At 42.5% G+C, this 23,866-nt stretch overlaps 1 protein-coding gene across 5 annotated transcripts in view; it reads right to left on the reverse strand.

Moving 5' to 3' along the window:
- Positions 1-2,825: 2,825 nt before the first annotated feature.
- The window catches only part of DAAM1 (dishevelled associated activator of morphogenesis 1), a 155,737-nt gene continuing 134,696 nt past the window's right edge, over positions 2,826-23,866 (reverse strand). For all 5 annotated transcript variants that reach the window (XM_006767659.2, XM_006767660.2, XM_006767661.2 and 2 more), the window contains 8 exons: positions 19,510-19,616; positions 17,693-17,781; positions 16,645-16,813; positions 12,747-12,854; positions 11,351-11,411; positions 8,737-8,868; positions 5,390-5,560; positions 2,826-4,159 (listed from right to left, as the gene is read on the reverse strand). In XM_006767659.2, coding sequence (XP_006767722.1) covers positions 3,950-4,159; positions 5,390-5,560; positions 8,737-8,868; positions 11,351-11,411; positions 12,747-12,854; positions 16,645-16,813; positions 17,693-17,781; positions 19,510-19,616 — 1,047 coding nt within the window. In that variant the 3' untranslated portion in view covers positions 2,826-3,949. The remainder of the gene's footprint in view (positions 4,160-5,389; positions 5,561-8,736; positions 8,869-11,350; positions 11,412-12,746; positions 12,855-16,644; positions 16,814-17,692; positions 17,782-19,509; positions 19,617-23,866) is intronic.

Raw genomic sequence — 23,866 nt, forward strand, 5'->3', positions numbered from 1 at the left:
GGATTGCAATAAACGTGACTCTTTAATTCAACTTCTTGAGGCGTCCTTCTGTGATTCGCGGGGTACGTTACAACAATATTAATAGGGAAAACAGGCATAAAGAGTCTCAGAAAATGGGCAACTAACTCAACATAATAATGGTCTATAAGTAGCCCCAATGCAAGAAGCCCAGAACTTTGCATCTGGGTCCTTGTCCCATGGATAGAAGGCTCTCTTCCATCTGAATGAGAACAAAGTGACAGAGAACAAAGTTCTGTACACACAGTCGAGTGGTTCTCAAAGCTAGTGTTTATGGAACTGAATGGTATCAAGTGATTGTTAAGCCTTTGGGTTCTTAATTTAGGCTTTTCACTTGGAAACAAAATCTCACCGAACAACTCTCTCTTTCAGAACAGTCTTTTGAATAATTGTCTAAACTAGTTTAATAAAGATTATCCTTTTGTCTCACATAAACCCATGTTTGGTTAGAAAAGGGGCAGAGTTCTGGAGGGATCAGATAGCTTCACCTCCTGACAGAAGCACATTTTCCCCAGTGATGATTTTGTGTGTGAGGGGAGGGGGAGGGAGGAACCAAAGACATAAAAGTAAATGTAATGATCTGAAAGTTTCATGTTTTCCCCTACTTCTATTAACACACCAAGGGCAACTGAAGGTTTAGGTGGTTCTGTATGTAGCTTCATGCTCAAACATACAAATAGGCAATGGTAGGTACAGTCAGTACATTTGTGGAATGGAATATACCTATGAGTAGAAGGCTCTCTTCCATCTGAATGAGAACCTTCAGATGAGAACCAAGCATCAGAGAACAAAGTAGCCTTTTTTTTAAAAAATAAAAATAAAATATATATTTGCGGGTTTTTTTTTAACTTTTTCTTTATTGATTAAGGTATTACTGACTGGATGAAAAACAAGATGGGTTACAAGGACATCATCAATCCATTCTGAAGATGGAAGTGCCTGGGTCCTCCATCAACCACCGGGACATCTGTTTTCAGCTTGACTTCACAATGGGTTGAGGACAGCCAGGCAGCCAAAGTGATGTGGGGCCAAGAGGAAGGCCCAGTTTTCAGAGGATAAAATACACCTGCTTGTTTGGAACAGGCAACACTTCCCATATTAACCTATATCATAAATTAACTTTTAAAGAGGAAATGCTTCAACATGAAATAGATTTTGATTCTAGAGACTACGGTTTTTTCAATACCCCCAGGTGAATAATTTTATCAGTAGCCCCACCATGAAACTGTATAACTCACAGAGTTACACAAAGAGGTTATAGAAAGAGGTAGCATATTGTAGGCTGTGGACATGCTGAATGCTACCATAGCAGAAAACTATACCCTTCTAGGACTAGTATGTACAAGTTAAAAAATATGTATATATTTCTGATTTAGTAAATAATTTGCAATACTTACATTTAATGGTGGAACGTGCAAAAAATTAATAACGCTGTTTTAATAACGCATAGAAAGCAAATACATACACCCAATGAATTCATCTCTTTATTGCATATTGCTATTTAAAAAATGTACAATTTCATAACACATACAACATTTTCTTCTTGGTACTATAGCAACAGTTTTGCACCTAAAGACTAAGTGGGTCCAACTACTAAGCTAATAAGATACAAGACATACAATTAAGTTTACAAATTATAATGCTTTTCCTTTTTGGCATTAATTTAAAAAAACACAAACTTTAAAATACACATCCAAGAGAGAAAAGTGGCTACTTACACCAGCACCAATCTAAAAAAGTAGATTTTTTTTTTTCCAACAATGGCACATGGAATTACCTGCACACAGCTTTTGGGGAAAGAAACCAAAAATGGAAATGGCATAGGAGGCAAACCAGGATGGTCATCTCAAAATGCGGATGATTGGAAAGGGCAACAGCGACATGACACACAGCTTGCTCCTTTAGTGACTCTCCAACCACCTGTCTATTCCTTAAACTGTAAAACAAAGCCATTTTCAAAATGCAGTCCCCAAATGGAGCCAGACCAGATTCTCCTGCTATAAATAGAAAAGAATATATATAGAGGCACTTTAGTTAAGGAATAGACAAATCCATCAGCATATCCCACTCCTCCTCATCTCCAAGCCTTTTTTGAACAGTCTCTGCCTGCACCTTTAACGTGGTGTATTTGCAGACCTTGGGAACTAAAGGCTGGGGGAGCCCAACCTCTGCTGTGTATTTATGTTGTATTTGCTAGTCATTTACTTCCATTAATTGTAGAAAGTCACTAAGTTTGCAATGAAGGGGAAAATGAAAACCACAGCTCTTGACAACTCTTAGAGCATTATTTCACAGCTTCCACACAGCGCTGGGACCTGCCGTCCGCGCTAAGCATTATAGTTTATACAAACTATTTTTAAATAGCACGATTCCTGTACAGCGCACGCATTGGTATTTTACTCACCCCTAGCATCCCCATTAGAACATGAGTTCCTTGGGGGCAGAGGCTCTGTCTTGCTTACCATTGTAGCCCTACTATGCTTGGCACATAGTAGGTGTTTAATAAATATTTGTTAATTGAATGAAAAACTCAATTTAGTGAGTAAATAATGTTCTAGTGCAACAGGACAAACTACTCTCTCCACAGGAAACCCAACCACAACAGGATAGATGGAAAGAAAAGAGAGACCCTTAGCCCTCCTCCCCCACTACAAATAAATAAAGCAAAGCCAAAAAAAAAAAGTAACAGCCCCCTTTATATATCATATAATTTAAAAATATTAAGAGTTGGTAGGTTAATGGTAAGTATCTATATTTTATTTTCTAATGTTCATTGTTTTTATCCATTTCTCCCTGAGAGCTTTATCTTTTGGACTGAAGTTTTACAGGTAGCTTTACTGACACACAATTAAAAATGACAACATATAACAGGAAAGCACTTCAGACATACTTAGAGCTAAACAGATCTCGGCATCTCTGTTGGTGTTGTTGACATTTTGTGCATTTACTAAGTATTCTTTAGTCCAGACCTATATTTACAGAAGACGCAGCTTGTCCTAAAAAAGACTGAAAATAGATAATACCAAAAAAAAAAAAAAAAAAAAAAAAGCGGGGGAAGGCACCCCATAAACAATTTTAAAAATAATTTTTAATCCTTCAGAGAATCCCTCCTTTTAGGTCTGGGGTGGGAATTTTATTTATTGTTAGAACAAGCACACTCTGGCAGTCTTTTTCTTTAACAAGAGCACAGATTGCATTTAGATAGTGTTCTTCCCAAAAGCAATGTAAAGAAATCATTAGGATGCTTGGCAGAGAACTCAGTGAAATTAAGAAAAAAAAATTGATGTCCAAGTTTTAAATAGATGAAAAGATTCTGACTGACATTCTACATAATTCAGATTGTGTGCAAGATGTCCTCCATGAACAGTTACAGACGCCTCCCTACACCCACGTCAGAAATCTGAGCTCACCCTGTCAGGTCCTGAAGCGATGCACCGGCATCACATGCACAACCACCAAAACCACTTTAAATCTGTATCTTTCCAACACCGGTTTCACCAATGAAAATAACTCCAGAGCACACCAAGCTTGGAGACCATATAATATTTCAAGCTTTTTTTTTTGTCTTTTTACTCTAGGGAATGTCTTTGTCATCTCTTTCAGGAGATAGTATTGTGCTTCTGAGCAGGCGTGGTGTTCAGGGAAGAGGACGAGCCACACTCAGTATGAATGCATACACCAAGGGCTTCTGGGCACAAACAGTAACGTGGGTTTTTAAAAACCATACAGATAGGTCTCCATATAACACTCAGACTTCTATATACATCTTAATATACATATACACATACATTTACATACACACACACTCACACCTGCACTCACAGATGAAAGGAGAAATTGCCACTGTTCGGATTGCAAGGCAGTGTAATGAAAAGTTCTAGTCACTTCAAAGGGCTGCTAATGAGCTTTCTAAAAAAGTATTCAAGGAAAATTAGAAATTAAGTTTTGTGACTGGTCTCTCGCGGCTGCTGTCCGTCATCTGGTTGGTAATACGTTTGCGATTCCGCTTCAGTTTAGAGAGGTCTTTGTCAAACACTTCTCCCGAGCGCAGAGCTGAAACCAGGTCATCGAACTCACCGCCTTCCTCGCTATTCTCCTTAGCTTTCCTCATTTTACGTTCCCTTTCACGTTGTTCTTTGAGCTGCAAACAGAAAGCACCCTCTTAGAAGTGTCAAAGTGCTGTATTTTGTGTACAGTGGTGGTGAATTGTGTGACACATGGCAATGGTACAGCCACACCAGCCATGTTCATCTACAGCTGCCAACCCCCCTCAGAGTCACAAGAGAGGGGTCACTGGGACATTGCTCACTGTGGAAGCAATAATCAATAGAGAAAAGTGACCACTACTTGGTGATTAGAATCTCACCATCTAGAATCTAGGTAAACCTCATGATATTCCACTTAAAGGGCAATTGAAGCAATTTCTATTTCTATAATGGAATGAGAACATCATCACTATTAAACTGACCCCAAATAGTGGTTTCCTTGATGGTACAGAGAGACTAAAAGCAAATACTCATCGGGCCACTCTCCTTACAGCAAAGGCTTAGCCGGTATCTATTGTGAATGCCTGGAACCCACTATGCAACTTACTATTATTAAAAGCCAATAATACACATACATTATAGAAAATTTGGATAATTCAGATACACAAAAGGAAAAAAATTCACCCTTAATTCTTTTATTTATTAATTTATTAAATTGATTGGGGTGACATTGGTCAACATGAACATATAGGTTTTAGGTGTGGGTTTCTATGTTACAAGATCTGTATATTGTACTGTGTGCCCACCACCCAAAGCCAAATCTTCTCCTGTCACCATACACTAGGTTAATTCTACTATCAAGAGATAATCATTGTGAACTTTTTGGGGGAATATCGCACCACTATTATTTTCTGTATTTACACTTATTTTACATTAAAGATAAGGTTTTGTGTAGAAATCATTTTGTAAGCTTTCTTGCATTATTAGTCTTCGAAGACATGACTTTTAAGGGCTACATAAATATTCCTCCATGTAGCTATTACTCCTTTAGAACTGATGCCTTTTTAGGTTGTCTGCAGTTAGGGCAATTATAAAGACTGCTGTTCTCATGCAAATTTATGATGATTTCTTTAGACTAATTTCTAAGAAATGAGTTTCCAGATCAAGGAATGTGGATATAATTTGGGGGGCTTTGGAGGCAGATGCCAAATTGCCCAAGGGAAACTTTATACCGATTTAAACTCCAAGCAGCATTCTAGAGAGTGCTCTGACGCCCTCCTTCTTGCCAGCACACCAGAGTGCTACTGAAAAACCAAGAGTTGAAGCAACAGACCTTCTAGGAGTGGGGATTGGCCAGCTAGCCAACTAACCCATCATTCTCTTACCTGGGCTTCCATGCGCGCTCGGCGCTCTTCCTCCTCCTTCCTCTTTCGCATGTTTTCATTCTCTTGTTTGGCTTCTGACACAGCTTGAAGGAACTGATCGAAAATGCCAAAGAACTCATCTGGCTGTATTTTGCCAGCCTCTTCCCCAAAGTGTTTCACTGCTTTAGTAAACTGGAAAGAAGGAGGTTTTAGTAAATGCGGTGTTCCACGAGAGTTCCACTATCAAATCCCTCCAGCACTCAAGCTCAAGTTGAGCCAAATTTAACTTGCGGGATCTGAGTGAGCCTGCATTTATCTTTGGCTGCCAAACATGTCTATCTGTCATTTTTAAGGTAAAAGAATGAATACTTTTCGACTTTTGAAACCATTTATTCTTGTCTGCCTCATTTCAGCTTAAAATCTATGATTACCTCCTATGACTTTTTTATTAACTAAACAGTAGTAAAAACAAGAAAGCAAAATATCATAGGGCAGAGCACTCAAGACATAAAACTAATAGCAAACTCAGCAGGGGTAGGGAAACTTGTACTTTTAACTTTTCTTTGAAGTAGTTTAATATCATTTATTGGTGCCATATGGTCAATATCAAAAACAAATGGGATCCAGTGCTTCTTAGATGCTCTTTCTAATAATAAATAATGCCAGTATTATCATATTTCCTGGGCCTCAATTAGAAAATAACTGATTAAGGGAGAATTTTTAAAAGTTATATTAAAATATATGTACATGATAAAATAGTATTTTCATTCTTTTTAGTTTTAACTGTTTCTAATTTTAGTTCTTCTGGCAGTTATCTCCATAACTTGAAATCACATGCTTCCAGGAGCCAGAGTCATTACGATCATCCAAATATGTTCAATGCTGGTCAAATTGTTGGTTGGACTTTTTCTTTCTCTGTAATGGTCTAAGGTTCTTAAGCTACTTAGAATGGTGTTTCTAGATTCAAAGTCAAGCAAATGATCACTCCCTATATCTAATTCACTACTTGAACTTTAATTTTTTTTTCATATTTAGACCATAAAGTTTATGCAGTCCCATCACAAAAGTTTCTAACTACTTTTATTTTTTTTTGGCATGACTTGCCTAATTATTAAGTTTTTCTGATATTTCAGTGATACTATCTACCTAAAGGAAATGTTTTCAATATTTAGTCTCTTTTTATTTTTTATCCCACCCTCCAGTTTTATTGAGATATAATTGCATATAGCACTGTTTAAGTTTAAGGTATCCAGTGGAATGACGACTTACAATATTTGTGAAATGATTACCACAATAAGTTTAGTTAACATCCATCATGTCATATAGATACAAAAAAAGAAAAAAAGGAAAAATATATTTTTTCCCCTTGCAATGAGAACTCTTCGGCCTACTCTCTTAACACCTTTCAACGCCAGCACACAGCAGTGCTCACTACAGTCATTGTGTTTAGAACATCACATCCCCAGGACTGACTTATCTAACTGGATGTTTGTACCTTCTGACTACCTCCCTTCAATTTCCCCTCAATATTTATTCTTAAATAAACAATTTTTAATTATGTTATATATGTGTATGTGTGTATATATGTAGATGATATTTTATAAATGTTATTTCGTGTCTTTAATTTATAATAAAATATTCCTTAACCATTTTTTCCATCACTGAGGAGTTGTTCTCAATGTTTTACTTATTTGGAAATATTCTATCAGAAACCAGAGCTCTTTAGGAAAAAACACAACATTCTTCACACACCACATTACAGCGCTCCAGCCTGTTCCATGGTTTTATAAGCTCATTTCTAAAAGCTCTGGTATGAACAAAATGGCAATAGACAGCCTACAATTGTGTTTCTAAAACAGTCAAGTTCATGCGCTCCAAGCCATCCTGAATGATCTTTTTATCTAGGAATTCTAGTGTTGATGAAGTCATGTATATTTTTGTCTTAGAAACATGAAGAAAACTAGTTCCAGACTAAAGTTCCCACGCTAAAATAAAGGGAAAAAAACACACTGTGTATGTGTGTGTTTAAATAAAAAGTTAACTATCTAGTTGATTCCCATAAAAATGTTTGAGCCCTTGATGAAGTAGGTACTATATTGCCCGGTTTGGGGAGGAGGTCCTTACCGAGTATGTACTTCAAGTGGTGAGGCACACACAGACATGGAGGGGCTATCCCGGTGGAGGCTGCTGGCATAGCTGACCTATTGCAGTCATTACAGGTTGGACCTCTAACAGCAGTCATTGAACATGTAGTGTCTTTCCATATATGTAATAATGTTGGAAATGGGGCTTAATGTTGAGACTATCTAATGTATCTACTTCTTAATTTTAACCAGTATGTGTGCACACTTACAGAACAAGCGTCCAATTGTATAACTGAACATGTGACCACAGAAAAATGACATCCATTACTCAGGTTTCAAAGGAAAGATTCAAGTTAAAGTGAAATTTGTGGTAATCGAGAGATGGGTGTATAAAAGTACTTAATAGTTCAGGGAAAGGGCTTAATATAATTTATCAACAACGAGAAAGAAAATGAGAGAATATATGCCTATATATGTATATGAGTATGTATATATCTTGGAAGAGGAAATAACGAGAGAGAGAGAGAGAGAGAGAGAGAGAAAATGGGCAGGAGAATTTAAAGGTCTTAATAATTAACCAACACAAATTTTTCCTTTATAGAAACACCAGATTTTGAAATAGCAAAAATTATAAAAAGAAACCTCATTAAAAAGTATTTCTCTGGCAATAAGCCTTAAGAGGATTAAGAGACACCTCATTTAATAAGTTCTTGTTTATTTATTCTGATTGTCTTTATTGTTTATCATTTGTCATGAAATTATCTATTATTGCATAGTGATTATAGTTTACAGATTCACTCTTGGAAAAAAAAAATTCCTAAAAATAAAAACATATTTTTACAAACTTTGAGTAGAATAAATTACTCTAAATTCATACTCCACTGTGAATATTACATGTGGGCCATCCTCTGGCCTGCTCAACTTGGCGTAAGTTCTGCTAGAGATTCAAGAGGGAGTATCCTGTCCTCCCAAGCATCTCAGGAGAGCACACTGAGGCACATGGTCTTGTCACACCTGATCTCACATTGCCTGACTTTAGTTTTCATAATCTCTTTTCTGGTTTCCATTGGTAAGTATTTTGATCCACTATTCATCAATAGAAAACTGTCTTAGTTTATTTACTGGTTTTACACCATTTGGATACTTCATAACCTTGCTAACTTAAAGGCAACATAGGCCAGGCAGACAAAAAGGTTATGTTTTAATTGATCACAGCCTGGGGGGTGAAAATATGCTTATAGTATAATATCTGAAAGTACCAGCCCTTTGCAAGGGGAAACTTACCAGATCCTTAGCTTCTGCTAGAAGATCTTCAACATCGGAGAAGCTGAAGCTGGCCACTGTGATGAACTGGCTGACAACGGACACAAATTTGTCTCCAGGCTGCGAGGGCTGAGACTTCTGATATTCCAGCTCCTTAAACCCAGGAAATGGGTAATGTCAGTGTAGGCCTTGAATGCAGACACACTGTGTCTCATTCTCTGTATGCTCAAATTTAGTAAGTCGGAAACCTGCTCTGGAACATTTTGTGATGCCCTCGCTCCACCTGCCCTCTGCCCACCATGCTAGGCCATGCCCATGTGCACACATATTTGCAATCAGCAATTTATTCAATCGTCTGCCTTTATCAGTGTGACTCCTTACACTGGCTTAAATGTAAGCAGATTAGTATCTGGATAAAATTAATAGAAGTTAAACAAAAGTCTGGTTCATTGATTTTTTTTTTTCCTTGCCCTCTCTGCCATATCTACTTACTTCCCAAACCATGATATCTGGGTAGGTAGAATTTCAACTGCAGCTACCATTTTCCTTCTTGTCCACCCAGTGATTCAGTTTTTATGAACAGACAGGTGAGGAGTATCAGTGCATTGTTAATTATCCATATTCTCTGTTACCATGGTGATGAACATACATTATTCAAATTGAATTTTAATTTCAACCATCACCAGATGCACTTGCTTATTTAATCCCACAACACCTCAATGAGTGAGGCATTGTAGAGGGCTTTAAATCCTTATGCAAAGTCACATAACTGACGTATGACAGGGTCAGAATTTGAACTCGGGTCTGCCTGACTCCAGAGTCTCAGTAACAATGATGCTGTGTACCAACGGATGTAATCTGGATCTATTTCCTTCTTCACCGGCTTTGGCAGAGATGCCAACAAGCAGGCGAGTAGAGGTCACAGGCTGTGGGCTTTGACTCAGCTCTACCACTGATTTGGTTCTAAGCCGTGACAAGTGGCCTGAGCCTCAGTTTCTTGACTTGTAAAAGAAGGGCAGTATCTATACCACCACAAGAGTCAAATGAAATAACAAGTGGAAACTCATAAATTAGGGAGCTCACTCTGATGGAAAAAATGGCCACAATCCTAGCACTTTGGAAACTTAGCATTGTTTGTGTGTGAGAGATGTAGACGTGAAGGCAGTTTTAAAGTGTTTCATTAGAATAATATAATCACCTTTTGCCAATCATAATTAGGGCACATGACTATTTATATTTCCTTCCCACGCTGCATCTTGACATTTAAGCTGCCGGGGGACGGGGAGGGGAGGCTTCTGGAGCCCCTTTCCTATGAAGGGTGTGTGACAGTGTACCTGACCCAGGGCCGGAGAGATTTCAGCAAAACTACCTTTAATAAACCCAAACCCAAAACTTCCTTGCCCTGTCCTGCCCCGCCCCGAGCCTTGCTGTGAAGTAGCTCGTGATCAGTCTGTAGGGTGGTCATGACTGCCATTCCAGCTCAAGAAAGCTTCTCCTGGGAGGAAGAAAAACAGCTTCGTCCCAAGTGGCCCTTCTCTGTTGGCCTCTGAAAACCGACGATGTCCCACGACTCCCCCAGTCTCGCCCACTGGGACTGGGAGGAAAGTTCACTCATCGGCTTTTCTTTTTAAACAGCTCCCCCTCCTCCCCAGGGGAAAAGAAAACCTTACATGCTTCTTAGTTTACTAAAAGCAAACGGAAAAGATTAGACATTATAACTTCAATTTTTGTTGAGCTATGTCTTTAATGGAGTCAATTACTTTCTATGGCATCATTTTGAAAAATATCTGAGAGAGGGGCACCTTTCCAAGCTGCCTGTGAATCGGCCTCCGCACCAAGTGCCAGACCGGAGCTATGTCCATTCTCCTGAGCGAGGCTCCTCGCCCCTGACCTGCTCCTCACTGACAGGGACATCCGTGCAGCAGCTGGTGGCACTGTGCCATCACAGCCATGGTCTCCCACTGCCTCCAGCGGTCTGACCTGCTTCCCTCCCGCTGAGGCCTGGGCCAGGTTGTCTGTAACCCTGGACATCCTCCCTTCCATGCACCTCGGTCTACCCTCCTTCTCAGCATAGCTCATGTCATCTCCTGCAGAAAGGACGCTTCCTCTGACTAACACATGCCAGTCATTCCCAGCCTCGGCTAAGCTACCTTCACCCTTCTCCCGAAGCCCCCTTTGCTGTCACTGTGCTTTTCTGGAGGTGGCCACGCTGCGCAAACGTGATGTTCTCTGGACTGACTGTCTTGGCCATTGCAACACCTGGATGGCAAGGACTCTGAATCGTCCCGACCCCTCGCCTTGAGAACGGGCCGTACCCCCAAGTGTCTGCTCAATACACACTCCCCGAACACAACAGAGAAGTTCCATGACTATGGAGAGAGCACACATCATTTATTAACAGGACGGGAACACCGTGCGGATCCCTGAAGAGTATCTGGTCCAGCCCACGTCAATGAGCCCTGCCTCCCAGGCAGGAAACCCTGCTGTCTGGCTGAACACAGCCTGCCTTTGCTTCTTTAGTGTTGCTGTTTTCTCTTAAGTCAGTAACTGTTTGTGCGGGCACACCAAATGCGGGATGTCACCGGCATCCGGCGCAGCGGTGAGACGGGGAATTAGAAAAGAAACACACACTCACCATCTCCACCGCTTTCAGGCCGCTTCTCAAGGTGCTTATTTCTTTGTCGAGCTCCGTCATGCTGTTACAAAGAGCAACTTTTAGTAACGAACATGTGACTTACATGCATTAAATATATGATGGCTTAATATTTCATTCTTGGAAGTCCATACCAGTTTACTTTAAATGTTTAAAATTCCCTTCAATGTTCAGATTTCACAGAAAGACAACACCATGTTAGACTTGTGGAATTATGTTTTTTTCTTTTCCACAGCCAGCAGATCTGTTTTAGTATAGGTTAAAAATAGCAGAATAAAAATATCTTTCCATACATACAAAAATATTCCATGTTTTAATCTCAAAGATATTACTTAAGCAAATCACGCTATGCAAAAATGAGTGTGTTGCCATGTGTGTCCCCCTTTGAACAAGTAAAAGAAGCGAGCTTGTCCACAGCCACAGCCACGCTGTGCTCTTAATAATTGTGTATTGCTTTCCACTAAAGCTCCAGTGATGTGAAAACTGCAAGGTGATGGCTTAACTTTCAATCAACAATTATTTTTCTTAAGGTTGTACTAACTAGTTTTTATTGTTTTTGCCTTTAAAAACAAAAACAGAGAAAACTCCTTGGAGTTCTTCCATAACACTTTCTATTTGACGACTTTTAAATTAGAGAATATCACTGATAATCCACATGTAAACAAACTCACCAACACTTCATTTTTAACTTCATGTCTTACATGGTGCACTTCTACCAAACTCTACAGAGAGAAAGCCTGCTTATCATGCTTTTCAAATTCTCTACAAAAAGATGCAGCTAAAATGTTAAAACAAAAAAAAGGCCAAAAGTAGGAGAGAGAACAGCAAGGGAAATTGCCTGCTTCTCAGTCTCTGAAAAGTGGTGTGAAGTTTGTGGTAAAAGTTTGGCAACTTTCCACTTTTTATTTTTAGCGCCTTCATTTGCATAAGGACTGCTTTCCATTAAAAGGTTGCCTTGGTTTCTGGGAGTGTGCGTGCACATGTGAAAGCTACCAGCTACGCCCTGACATTAGGCCTTCTATTTGCTTACCTATCTATCCTCACTTACTACCTATATTTTAATATAACTGCCTTTGAAAAGTACTAGTGAAACCACATTCCTGAACTCATAATGCATGCTCTGAATAAAACCATGATGAGGTCTCGTGGAAGTTAAGCACCACATGCGGGAGTACTCCAAAGGAGCTAGCACACACACATACATTCAAAACCATGTCACACATCTGAGTGATCTGGGTAAGATTCAAACGTCACTTCATATACTAGTATTCAGGGGAAAGCAAGCAGAAGGCCCCCTTTCAGGCAAAGCTACCCGATTCTCTCAATGGCTAAGGCAAAGTCCAAGTGATATAAAAACTAAAAATTTCACTGTACTTACTTTACTTTTGCTGCTTGAGGAATGTCCCGCAGTTCTTCATTTAGGTTGAGAACTTTGGGGTATTTGTTTTCCACAATAGTTATGAGATAGTGCAAAAGTGTAATGTTCCTACAATTAAAGACGGAAAGAATATTAATCATGGTTAATATCTGCATATGATTTGCACATTCAAGTGGTTGAACCCACAAGAATGCTATATTCCTGCATTAATTTCAAATTGTGGAGGTTCCTATAAGGCAAGGATTCTCAAAAGAAGGGGATATTGGGAGAGCCTACATGAAATTCATATAAACATATGTCAAAAGGAAGCATACATCTTCTATGAGGGAAGGACAGGGGATAGGAATTACTTCTAAGGCCCATAATGAACATCCTTCAAAATCTAAGTGATTGAAATGAAGCTGAACCATTACCATCGGGGGCATACCCTCACAGTGCATCGGCCCAAAGAAGAGGTGTGCCCAGAGAGTGCATACCAGGCAGGGTGGGGTGGGGACTGAGGGATGTTTAACCCACTAATGAGGATAGCTATTTCAAGTGTAAAAGTACAGAGCAGCAACTCACTGATGACAATTACTGATAATTCTCACTTACAGTTCTTTGACCTCTATGATAATTGTTTTCCCCTCTGACTCACTTGCTTTGCTGTTGTGGCAAAGGGTGGTCAGGGAGTTAGAAAGCTCCCAATTTCAGGGATGGGCCTGGAAGTGGGCCATGACTGTGCTATCAGGGATATGGTGTCCTGGCAGCCAAGAATCCACTTCCTAATTTTAGCAACACTTCAGCTCCTAACTGCATAACCCACTTCCCTCTTCAGTGGTGACAGGTCTGAACCCTCACTGACCTGGGTTGAAAAGGCAGGCGTCTCAGAACACTATTAGGCAAAGCTGTGGTAGTCTGGCCCTGTTGTCCCCGACTCCACTGCGTGTCTTAATCACCTGGACTTGATACATGGGCCCAACTAAGAGTCATTTAATTGGAATGAGGTGGGGCCAGGTGTGGGCATTTTTTTATAAATTCCTCACCGAAGGATATTTTTTCCATTGATTTTCAGAGAGAGTGGAAGGGAGGGGAAAGGAGGAAGAAGAGAGAGAGGAGAGAAATATCAATGTGAGAGAGACACATCAATCGGTTGCCTCCTGTATGCACCCCCACTGGGATCAGGGATCGAACCTGCAACCCAGATACCTGCCCCTGATCGAACCTGCAATCCTTCAGTGTGTGGGCTGTTGCTCTAACCACCATGCCGCCAGGGCAAGGTGTGGGTATTTTTTTTAAAAACTCTACAGTGATTCTAACAGCCAGGATCAATAACTACTAGTCTATTGGAAGTTATCATAATCAGGACACAATGCATTTCTTTTAAAACATTTCCATAATTCTTAGATGGTTGCTAATTCACAGTGCTGTCACAACAGTCCACCCACCTCCAGCTCAAGTAGCAGCTGCCACGGTTTTCTCTTCCACAACAGTGAAAAACACTCTAATTGCCCTCGCAGCTTCAGAGTCAATGTAATTCTGTTCCTCTGAGTCAACGGCTCACATGTAAAAAAAATTCCCCTATTTTTCTCTCTCTCAATAATTAGAGAACAATTGCTCAGCAAAGTAAAACAGTGGTTAAAAATTCTAGCCGTATCACTGCACGTCAACTTTGCCGTTCCCAGAATCTACGTGACTATCTGCCCATGTCCCTGCTACCTGAGGAGCAGCCCGAGGGAGCAAATTCCCAACCACCATCAAAGAAACGGAAATTCCATTTTTCTTCATTATTTCAGAGAAATGCTTTGTTATTTAGAAAAAAATTAAATTTAACTGACCACATATACCTTTCTTAGTGTAGAAAGATTTAAAACCAGATTTGAGACCTAGCTGGTTTGGCTCAGTGGATAGAGTGTAGGCCCACAGACCGAAGGGTCCTGGGTCTGATTCTGGTCAAGGGCACATACCTTGGTTGCAGGCTTGATTCCCAGCTCTGGTTGGGGTATGTGTCTCTCTCACATCAATGTTTCTCTCTATCTCTCCCCAACCCTTCCATTCTCTCTCCAAAAATCAATGGGAAAAATATCCTCGGGTGAGGATTAGCAAAAAATAAAAATAAAACCAGATCTGAGTTTCCATATATTGTTTGCTATCCAAATAACACCTCATTGGACTGAATATACATTCTTGGAGAATAAGAAAACAACTCAGGCGCACATTCGATCATCCTCTTGTCATGACCAGAAACGAGCCTTTGAACGCAGAGTGACTATACCCTTCATGCTGACTGCCCCCCTCCCTTGTGTAGTTTGATTAGATTCAATGAATATTTAAAGAGTATTTATGGGCAAGGCCCTCTGCTAGGCACTGTAGGTTTATTAGACACTGTGCTACTTCGGGGGGTGGGGGGTGGGGGAGAGATTCACAAGCAGAAAGAAGGGGGAAAAGAAAGAGATCAGAAATGCTTTCATTTTATTTGTTTTGAAAAGGCTTGTAGAGTAGATAAAATCTGTAACTTCAATAAGCAGTTCATCCCACAGTAAGGGTCAGGTTATCAGTAAGTTGGGGAGGGCAAAGGATATCAGAGGCCTGTGTGTGTGTGTGTGTAGGAAGTGGGGTGTGACTAGAGGGGGAAGAGGCAGAAGGAGTGGGAGAACAGGACTGACTGGTGATGAGGGTTTCCCTCTTCCCCAACTTGCAAGTGCAGGTGAAGAGAACACCCTTCCGTAAAGAGATGGCTGCTCCTGATGTAAGTAAGATGCCACAGTTATTTACTACAACCTCCAAATAAGACCTGTTTTGTAGTGTAGAGCTGCAGACAGAGCAATGACAGGTGTCAAATACCTGTAAGGCCAAACACTCTGCTTGCTGTGGCCGTGGGCAAGCGGAATGAGTGCCCCAGTGTCTTTATCTGACAGCAGCACTTGGCCCGTGTCCTTCATGGGCTGTGGTGACCATCAGTGTGGAAGTGCCCGAGAAAGGAGCAAGTGCTTACAGTAAAAACAAGGTGGCCGTGAGAAAACAACAGCTCTCCTCTGTTCATCCATCTCCGCACAGTGTGAGAATAAGGCTTAGCCTCGCAATGTATCGCATTATTTCCTATGGGAGGATTTAGGTGGCCATAACGCTATGCCTCAGTGAGCCTCACTAGTTAGGAATGATTAGGGTGAACAGACCACATATTTTACAAAAGAATGAAGGTACAGAGAAGTTGATCTTAGAAACAGTTGTGCATGTTTGTTTGAAGTCAGCGAGAACCTTAGAGACACGTGGCTCCCAGGGAGACGAGACTGAATGTGCTAATGACCCTCCCTGCTAATGACACCAGGGCATTTCCACACCTCAGTGTCTCCAACAGTCTGTCCACCTGAAACCCACTTTATAGGCAGCACTTTAACGCGTCTTGGGATGAGCAGCTGAGCACCAACAGCCAAGAGACATTTACACCACACTTTCTTCACATGGCTGCTAGCGTCAATGTGTGAAAACCCAGCATGCTTCGTGTCTATCGCCAGCTGTTGGGTTTTGAGCCTTTTCCCTACAACACGGGTCTCTGTGGGGGTAGTGACTGGGAGTCATGCACAGACTATGTGAACACTGGTTGTGTTCTCTTTCTTGATCTGGCACTAGTTACACAGATGTGTTCAATTTGTGAAAATTAGCAAGATGTACATTTATAATTAGTGAATTTGTCTTTAGTCCACATGAAAAGTTTATCTAAGAAAATTCAACAAACAAAAAACTTGGACTAGATGATATCCCTGTGGACTGAAAATGGATGAAGGATAATTGGCTCACTAGGAACTTGGAGGTACCCATGCTGTGAGAGAGAAGAGTGAGAGAGACAAGTGCACACTGGAGACTGAAGGACCAGAGGGTCCAGATTTAAGCCATGGGTCCTCCAAGATCCCGTACTTACTTGTCAATACTGGATTTTGTGTCAGCAATCTTGTTTAGGCTGGATATCTTGAATCCATATGCATTGCCTCTCTGGCCTTTATTCATGTAATTTCCAAATGCCAAAACCACTTCCAGCAACTGCTTCAGGGCACTGCTCCTAAACACCTCTTCTGAGCCAGAGCGGATCGCTTCAAAACAAAACATGCACAAACACAACTATGACAACCGAGACTTTTCAGTGAAACCCATTCTAACTCCACACACTGAGTATGTACTGAAGGTGCAAGACTGGGTTGTTAGATGGCCAAGGGCACTTTCGAAACACCTGAATTAGAAGCAAAAAGGAAGAGGACAGAGAGCCGGCTAACCCTGTTTAAGAGGCCCACTGGCAGTTGCACAATCCTATCCCTTTCCAGGGCTTTTCTTGGCGGACTTATCAACCAGAAGCAGTTAGAAATACACAGAACAGAAAGTGCACTTCCCACATTCCTTTGCAAACACTTTCTTGCCCGGTGTGAGTCAGATCAACAGGCTTGCTGATCAATTCCATTGATAGAAACATTGGTCAGGTGTGTTGCATGTTACAGCTTGCAGGTGGCATCAGAGATCAGGGCCCGAGCAGGGTCTCGGTTCCAGCCGGCCTCCTGGGGCTGTGCTCTCCAGCTGCCTTGACCACATTTCAAACATTTACACATTTAATCGTCTCAAAATCAACCCACATTTATAGCTTCAAGTCTTCCCTTAGAAAAATCTAGTAAGGCCTGTTGCAAGAAAGCTAGCTAAAGGTTTAATGCTAGTAGCAGTCAAATATATTCCTCAGTAACACCATGTGGTAAAAACCCCAGTCTTGCAGAGGAGCCAGGAGGTGTGTTGTGAGCTCCAGAGCCCAGGCCAGGTCAGCGAGCCAGGGACTGACAATAAGTAATCACCTGACAGAATCCCAAAAGATTTTGAGCAAAAACACCACCAAAGGAATCCTGTTTACTATATGCATTAGGATTGCACTTGGACATGGGCACTTAAAATGAACATCATTTTCAATCTGGACGGCTTGATTTTGACTTTACCTTCCACTTTAGGTTTAACTTCTGCGACACGCTCTGCAAACTTCTTTTTGAAGTACAGCGACTGCAGTCTTTGCTGATAGTGATTAATTCTGTAAAAGCAAGCACAGACTGATGAGCATTCACTTAATATGTCTATGTTCACTCAATGGACTTGGAGAGGAGGTACCTCAGAGCCCTCTCCCCAACCCCAGACTCTCTCTGTTTCTCTCTCTCTCTCCTGGAGAGGAGCATGGGCATGAGGCAACTCTGCCTTGAGGGCCCACTTCCTCGGACCTACAGGGGAACTGGGCAATTGCTCCAGGGTCCTCCTCTGCAATCAGATTAGACAATGGCTGTCTGCAGTTGACTAAAGACCCCTTCCCTTCCTCCAAGTCCCAGCAGTTCTTGAACAGAGAAGGGGTAAAAGGGAATGTAAGTGATAAGACTCCCCCTTCTGCTGCAAATAAAGGGCTGTTTCCTACACTTCTCTCCTGGATTCTTCACTTTCCACAAGTCTGCCTGTGGCAAAAGCACAGAGAAAAACTGCCTCCAGCCACTTTCTCCTCATACCATCTTCTCACTCACTCACATCTCCAAGCCTTCTTTTTCCGTGTAGCTCCCTCTCTGCTCCCTGAGGGCTGGCAAGCTCTGCCTTCCAAAATAGCAACTGGCTACTCCAGATAAGGAGGATAGACCTGGCCGCTGGTCACCACCAAGGTTAGAAGCTCTAAGCTACTGAGAAGGAGAGAGTGGACATTTTGGGCCAGATCTTCTGAAATCACTGCCTATATGGCTCTCGGGCGGAAATTTCAGTCCAGTAGGACCAGGGATCAGCCCCTCCTCCAAATCTATTCTATGCAATCGGACAGACCTGGGTGTGCGGTCCAGGCTCTCCTTTATTAGGTGACCTTGCACAGGTACCATAACTACTCCGTTAAATGGAAGAGAACAGCTCTGGACCTCACAGCCCTCCCTGGCAGGGCCAACAGGAGGACTAAGTGAGATGATGCACACAAAGGTCTGGACAAAGACTCTGTGGAGCTATTGTAGGTGGCCATCAGGTTTGTCTACACAGGTTGCTGGGCACACCTGTCAAAATTTCAAAACCATCCTTTGTCCTCCTGCAGTAGGCAAGTTGAGACAGAACAACAAAAATAAGGCTGGATTGGGCAGCAATGTGGAGTAAGAGGCATGTCCACCTTGGCTACACATGTTGGCCTCTGGCACTCAGAAGTGCTGTGCCTGGGCGGACTGCGAGTTTCAGGACTGCTGGTCCTTCTCTAGTGCAGAATCAATTTGCTGGGCCTGGGAGGGTACCTACATTCAACTCACACGCCAGAGTCAACTAAGAACAGTGGCTGCTGCAGGGACTTCTGGAGAAGGCTTGGAAAGCTTGCCAAGGCTCTGTGGGAAGAATGCCACCATCGATTAGTGATGTCTGCTTGTGTCATGATTCAACACCCAGACCTGGCTGTTCAGCTATGTGGGCTCCAGGTTGACATCAGAGTCTGTCCATCATTGAGATGTGGAAGTAGAAGGGAGAGTGAGAAACAATTCCCCAAAATCAGAGGTGAGGAGCATGACACTGAATGGAACCAGGAAGTTATAACTTGAATAGGTCGAAACTCACGAGTCAAAAAGCCCAGAAGTAGAGATAATTGTGAAGAAACCCTGACCCTGTCTCACCCATGGACAAGGACTCAAATAAGCAAAACATACTCCACACAACTCTGACTTGTAAAGATTCTGCAATTCAAACAGGCTTCAACATGAAGCAAAAGTTTAACTTCCTTAGAGAGTAAGGGACGTCTTTACCTTTTAAGCATTTTTAAACTCACCGGCTCATCTCAAAGAGGAACCTGTCAGCCTTGGCCATCCGATCCAGCTCATGTTTATGTTCCTCCAGAAGGTCAATGTCACTTTTTTCAGGAACGAATTTCAAGAGCTAAAAAGGACACACAAATATTAAAAGTGAGGTCTGTAACTTAAATTTCTTCAGTAATTTTTCACCCTTTCAGTTAATTTGTCCCAAGATGAAAGTTTAACTTTTGTTTAATTTATAAGCTTGGCTCAGAAGTGATTGTTAAGATACACTAGAAATGACTAAATCTTTCCATTTTTACTTGAAAGTAGATAAACCGGTGTAAGATTCATTCCCGGCCCCTTTCTGTTCTGTCCTGCCTCTCAAACCAGAATGCAGCAGTTCTTCACCATGCCCTACTTCACATAGATCATCTGAGGGCCCTGGAGATCCCACCCTCTCACTAGAAGGTACAAATGAGGTCCAGAGAGGTTAGAAAACTTCCCCCAGGATTACAAGGCAAGAGCGTGTCCTCACCAGAAACAGAATCTGGGTCTCTTGATGCCCAGCTCTACCCTTTTTTCTATTACATCATGCTGGGATGAGTTATTCTATGCGTATTTTCCATTCATTTTGCTTATCTAATTCTCTCTCTCTTTATGTAGAACTGGATGAGAGGAATGCAGTGGGATTTGAAGCTTTTAAGTCCATACTTTATTTTGGAGGAAGAAATGACATGGAATGTGGAATGCCATTTAAACAGAAATACCATTTAAGGTGGAAAAAGTACTTCTGTGTGCGACTGATTTCCTTTAAAGGAACAAATATGTGTATGTGTGCATAGGCATGTGTGCTATTTTCTAGATCAAATGCCTGTGGACATTTAAAAAAATAAATTACACTGACTCTGTGGGCTCCAAGGTACTCCCTAGAACTTGATGCTGACATTGGGTGCTCTATTTAGCAGGGTTTCAAATGTTGGATTTAACCAGGCACCTCAGAGAAGGCAGTCAGTATGGGTGTGACCAGCAGAGGAAGAGAAGTAGAACCACAGGGAAGGAGGTGAAGGGTGTGAGAGTGAAAGTGTATTCCAGGCAGTGGTCTGTCATGTGTCAGGGCCTGGCATTGGTGACACAGCACTTATGCAGGTGGAAGAGCAGCTGGACCAGCAGTGGGGGAGGGCAGCAGTGGTCAAGGTTGAGGAGTAGCAAAGGCCTGTTAAGAAGTTCAGTCTTGCCCTGGCCAGGTAGCTCATTGGTTAGAGCATCATCCCAATACTCTAAGGTTGCCAGTTTGATCCCCAGTCAGGGAACAAACAAGAATCAACCAATGAATACATAAATAAGTGGAACAGCATATCGAGGTTTCTCTCCTCATCCCCCGCCCTTTCTCTCTCTCTCAAATCAATTAAATTAAAAAGTTCAGTCTTATTTTGAGGGTACTGGGATAAACTCAAAATCATAAGTAGGGGAATGAGTTTGCATTTTTAAAAAGGTTACTGTGCCTGTAGAATGGAGGTAGAATTAGAAAGGGTCGGAAGTATTAGGGGCTGGGATTAGATGGCTAACGCAGTGATTCAGGTGAGAGGATGGTGGCCTGGACTGGGCAGTGGAGAGGTCCTAGAGCTATTTAGGGGGGTTGAGTAGAACAGGCTTGGCTTGTTGATGGATGAATTATGGTAGATGAAAGTCAAAAGGATGAGTTACAGGCTTCTGATTGAGGCAATCTGTATACAGTGTGTACCAGGGAACCTATGAAGAGAAGGCCCATGATGGGTGGACGGGGAGAATGTGAGTTTAGAGTTCCAAATATGGCAGGAGTAGCAAGTAGTAATTTCTAGTAGGCAAGAGGACAACTGGGTCTGAAATCCTAACCTGTTAGGAAGATGAAGCATTGGTATTGGTTGTAATGTGCTTGGAAGTGAGTGAGGCAACCTGGACAGACATCGAGAGAAAAAGAGCAGGGCTCCAGAGAAGCCAGCATTTAAGGGAAGAGGACAAGAGGCACCTTCAAAGGAGGCCGTGGAGGGGCCACTGTGGAATCCCAGGCCCTAAGAATGGAGGCGTTTCGTCAGGGAGCAAGTGCCATCAGTGCCACACCAAGAAATCAAGGAAGAGAAGGCTGCAAAGTGCCCTGGCTTTGGCAACAAGGATTTGTGTGTCCTTGATGAGCACAGCTCTGGGAGGTGAGGAAGACAACTGCAGTGAGTAGAGGAAGAGTGAATAGGAAGTGAGTGGGGACAGACTTTCAAGAACTTGGGCTGTGCCAAAAAAGAGAGAGGACAACAGCTAGATGGAGATGTGGGGTCTTAAGAAGCATGTGTTGAAAAGCTGAGACTCAAACAAGTTACATGTCAAGAGGCAGAGGTGATAGATCTAGGAGAGGGCAGAGTCTCTAATCTGGCTGGTCCCCGAGCCAGAGACATCCCTCTTTCCTGATGGTGTGGCAGGGGCGGGAGATGAAAGTGGATGCTGGAGAGTTCATAGTCTGATGGCCTGGCAGCTTCTGGCCATTTATGTTCCGCTGTTCAAATAGTGACAGTGGGCAGGACAAGCATCTTCTTGCTCTTCCTCAGTGCAAGAGGGAAGGCAGTGGCAAGGGCAATGAGAAGGAAGGGAGAAAAGGGCTTGCTTCCCCTTCTTAGTTTGGATTTCTACCTACGAGCAAGGAAATTCAGTTCTAGTCTCAGGTACCGCCCCCACTCATGATGCTGAGCCCACAACTCTGTCCAGGATAACACGGCCACTAGCTCTCTTTCATTACAAGAGGACAGTAAGAGGAACATGCTAGAGGTACAGGCCTTCTCAAAGCACGGATAACAGGCTGTGTGTGGAGAGTTTTAGGAGAAGAGTTAGACAAACACCTGGGGGTGGGAGAAAGGTATACATTCCAAGAGAGTATACTGACCTCATCTGATTTCCGAGCTCATCTGATTTCTGAGCAGGAGAGCAGGAAATGAATGTGGCTCACATGCAAGTCACAGGGGAGGAAAGAGAGGCTGGCTCCAGAGCCTATCTGGGAAGAGTGTGGTATGAAGGAAAAGGGAACAGGGGGAATAGCAGATCAGGGAGAAAAGAAAGAGCACGAGACACAGAGTCACCGGAGAGATCAGGTCAGGGGTCCTCGGGGGCCAGATTCTGCTTCATAGACTGACTTTCTTACTTGTATTTATTTGAAGTTCATTCTATTTGCACTGCAAGCCCTTCTGGCAAGATTTTGAAATCCTTTCCCTCAAGGAGGAATTGTGCTGGATGCAATTTCACAGTAAACAGATCTTGTGGAATTTAAACATATGACCTTGTCGATAGGGGCTGAAGGCCTCAAGACTAAGGCAGCTTTCTGCGGCTCTTCACTCTGGGCCAGTGACTGCTGAGGCAGGCCGCTGCCCAGGGGGCCACCTGGAGGCGGGGATGGTGGAGGCGGGTCTGATGGTTTGCGGTGTGGGAGGGAGGAGCTGCAAATACTCTAAAAAATGAATCGGAGGCTTAGAAATTACTTTTAAGCTATTCATACACAGAGCATCCCAATAGACTTGGTTTTCCCATTGCAAAGAGCGAGGGTTTTCACTTTTGACCATTGCAGCTGCAGTGGCTCCAGGGAGGGAGGGCCCATTTGGTGACACCGCACTCATCGCTCCTCCCTGCTTTGTGTCCCAGACCTTTCAGAACACCAGTGAGCACCACTGGAAATGCATACGCAGACAGCACCCCATCGGGAGCAGCCTCGCCACCCACAGTCACCGTTAGCAATGCAAAATATTCTTTTCCTCTGCTCTTGGGAGCTGAGCACCCCTCCAGGTGAGCCCTTAAGTTCAGCCTGGATTCATGATTGCTCGTGTCCAAGTCAACCCTAGGTGTACATGGCTCTTACAAACATGGACCTTTTGACCAAGGACCATGAGACAAGCAGTCAGAACAGTTTAGGCCCCGACCAAGAGACAGGTCATAACTCTAGAACATCTGCTAGCTACCAGCACTGTCACTTGGGGACACTGAACAAAGCTGCTGGACAGCACGCACAGAGCGTGTTGTAGAAACACTGCTCGAAGAGAGACTAGGCCACCACACCTTGACTTGCCCGCCAAGGACAATACAAATCATCTCCAAATACCACGAACAAGGATGTGTGCTGACTATGGGTAAATCCATCCCCGGCTTGCCAGCTCTGGCAACTGAATGTACTGCCACATACGATGAAGAAGCGTGCCATATGTCTTAGCCCCAAGGAACTGAAACCCCACCTTATGATATAGTTGAATATTTAGATGTAGATGGTAGTGCTCAGGGTTTAACAGAGGCTTTTGTGGTTGTGGGAATGGCAAGCCAAGACCAAGACACCAATTGTATTAAGGATTTAGCAAGGGTCAGTTTATGTAGATTCTTGATATTCCTGTG

This window comes from Myotis davidii, unplaced genomic scaffold (assembly GCF_000327345.1).
Source record: "Myotis davidii unplaced genomic scaffold, ASM32734v1 scaffold281, whole genome shotgun sequence".
Taxonomy (NCBI): domain Eukaryota; kingdom Metazoa; phylum Chordata; class Mammalia; order Chiroptera; family Vespertilionidae; genus Myotis; species Myotis davidii.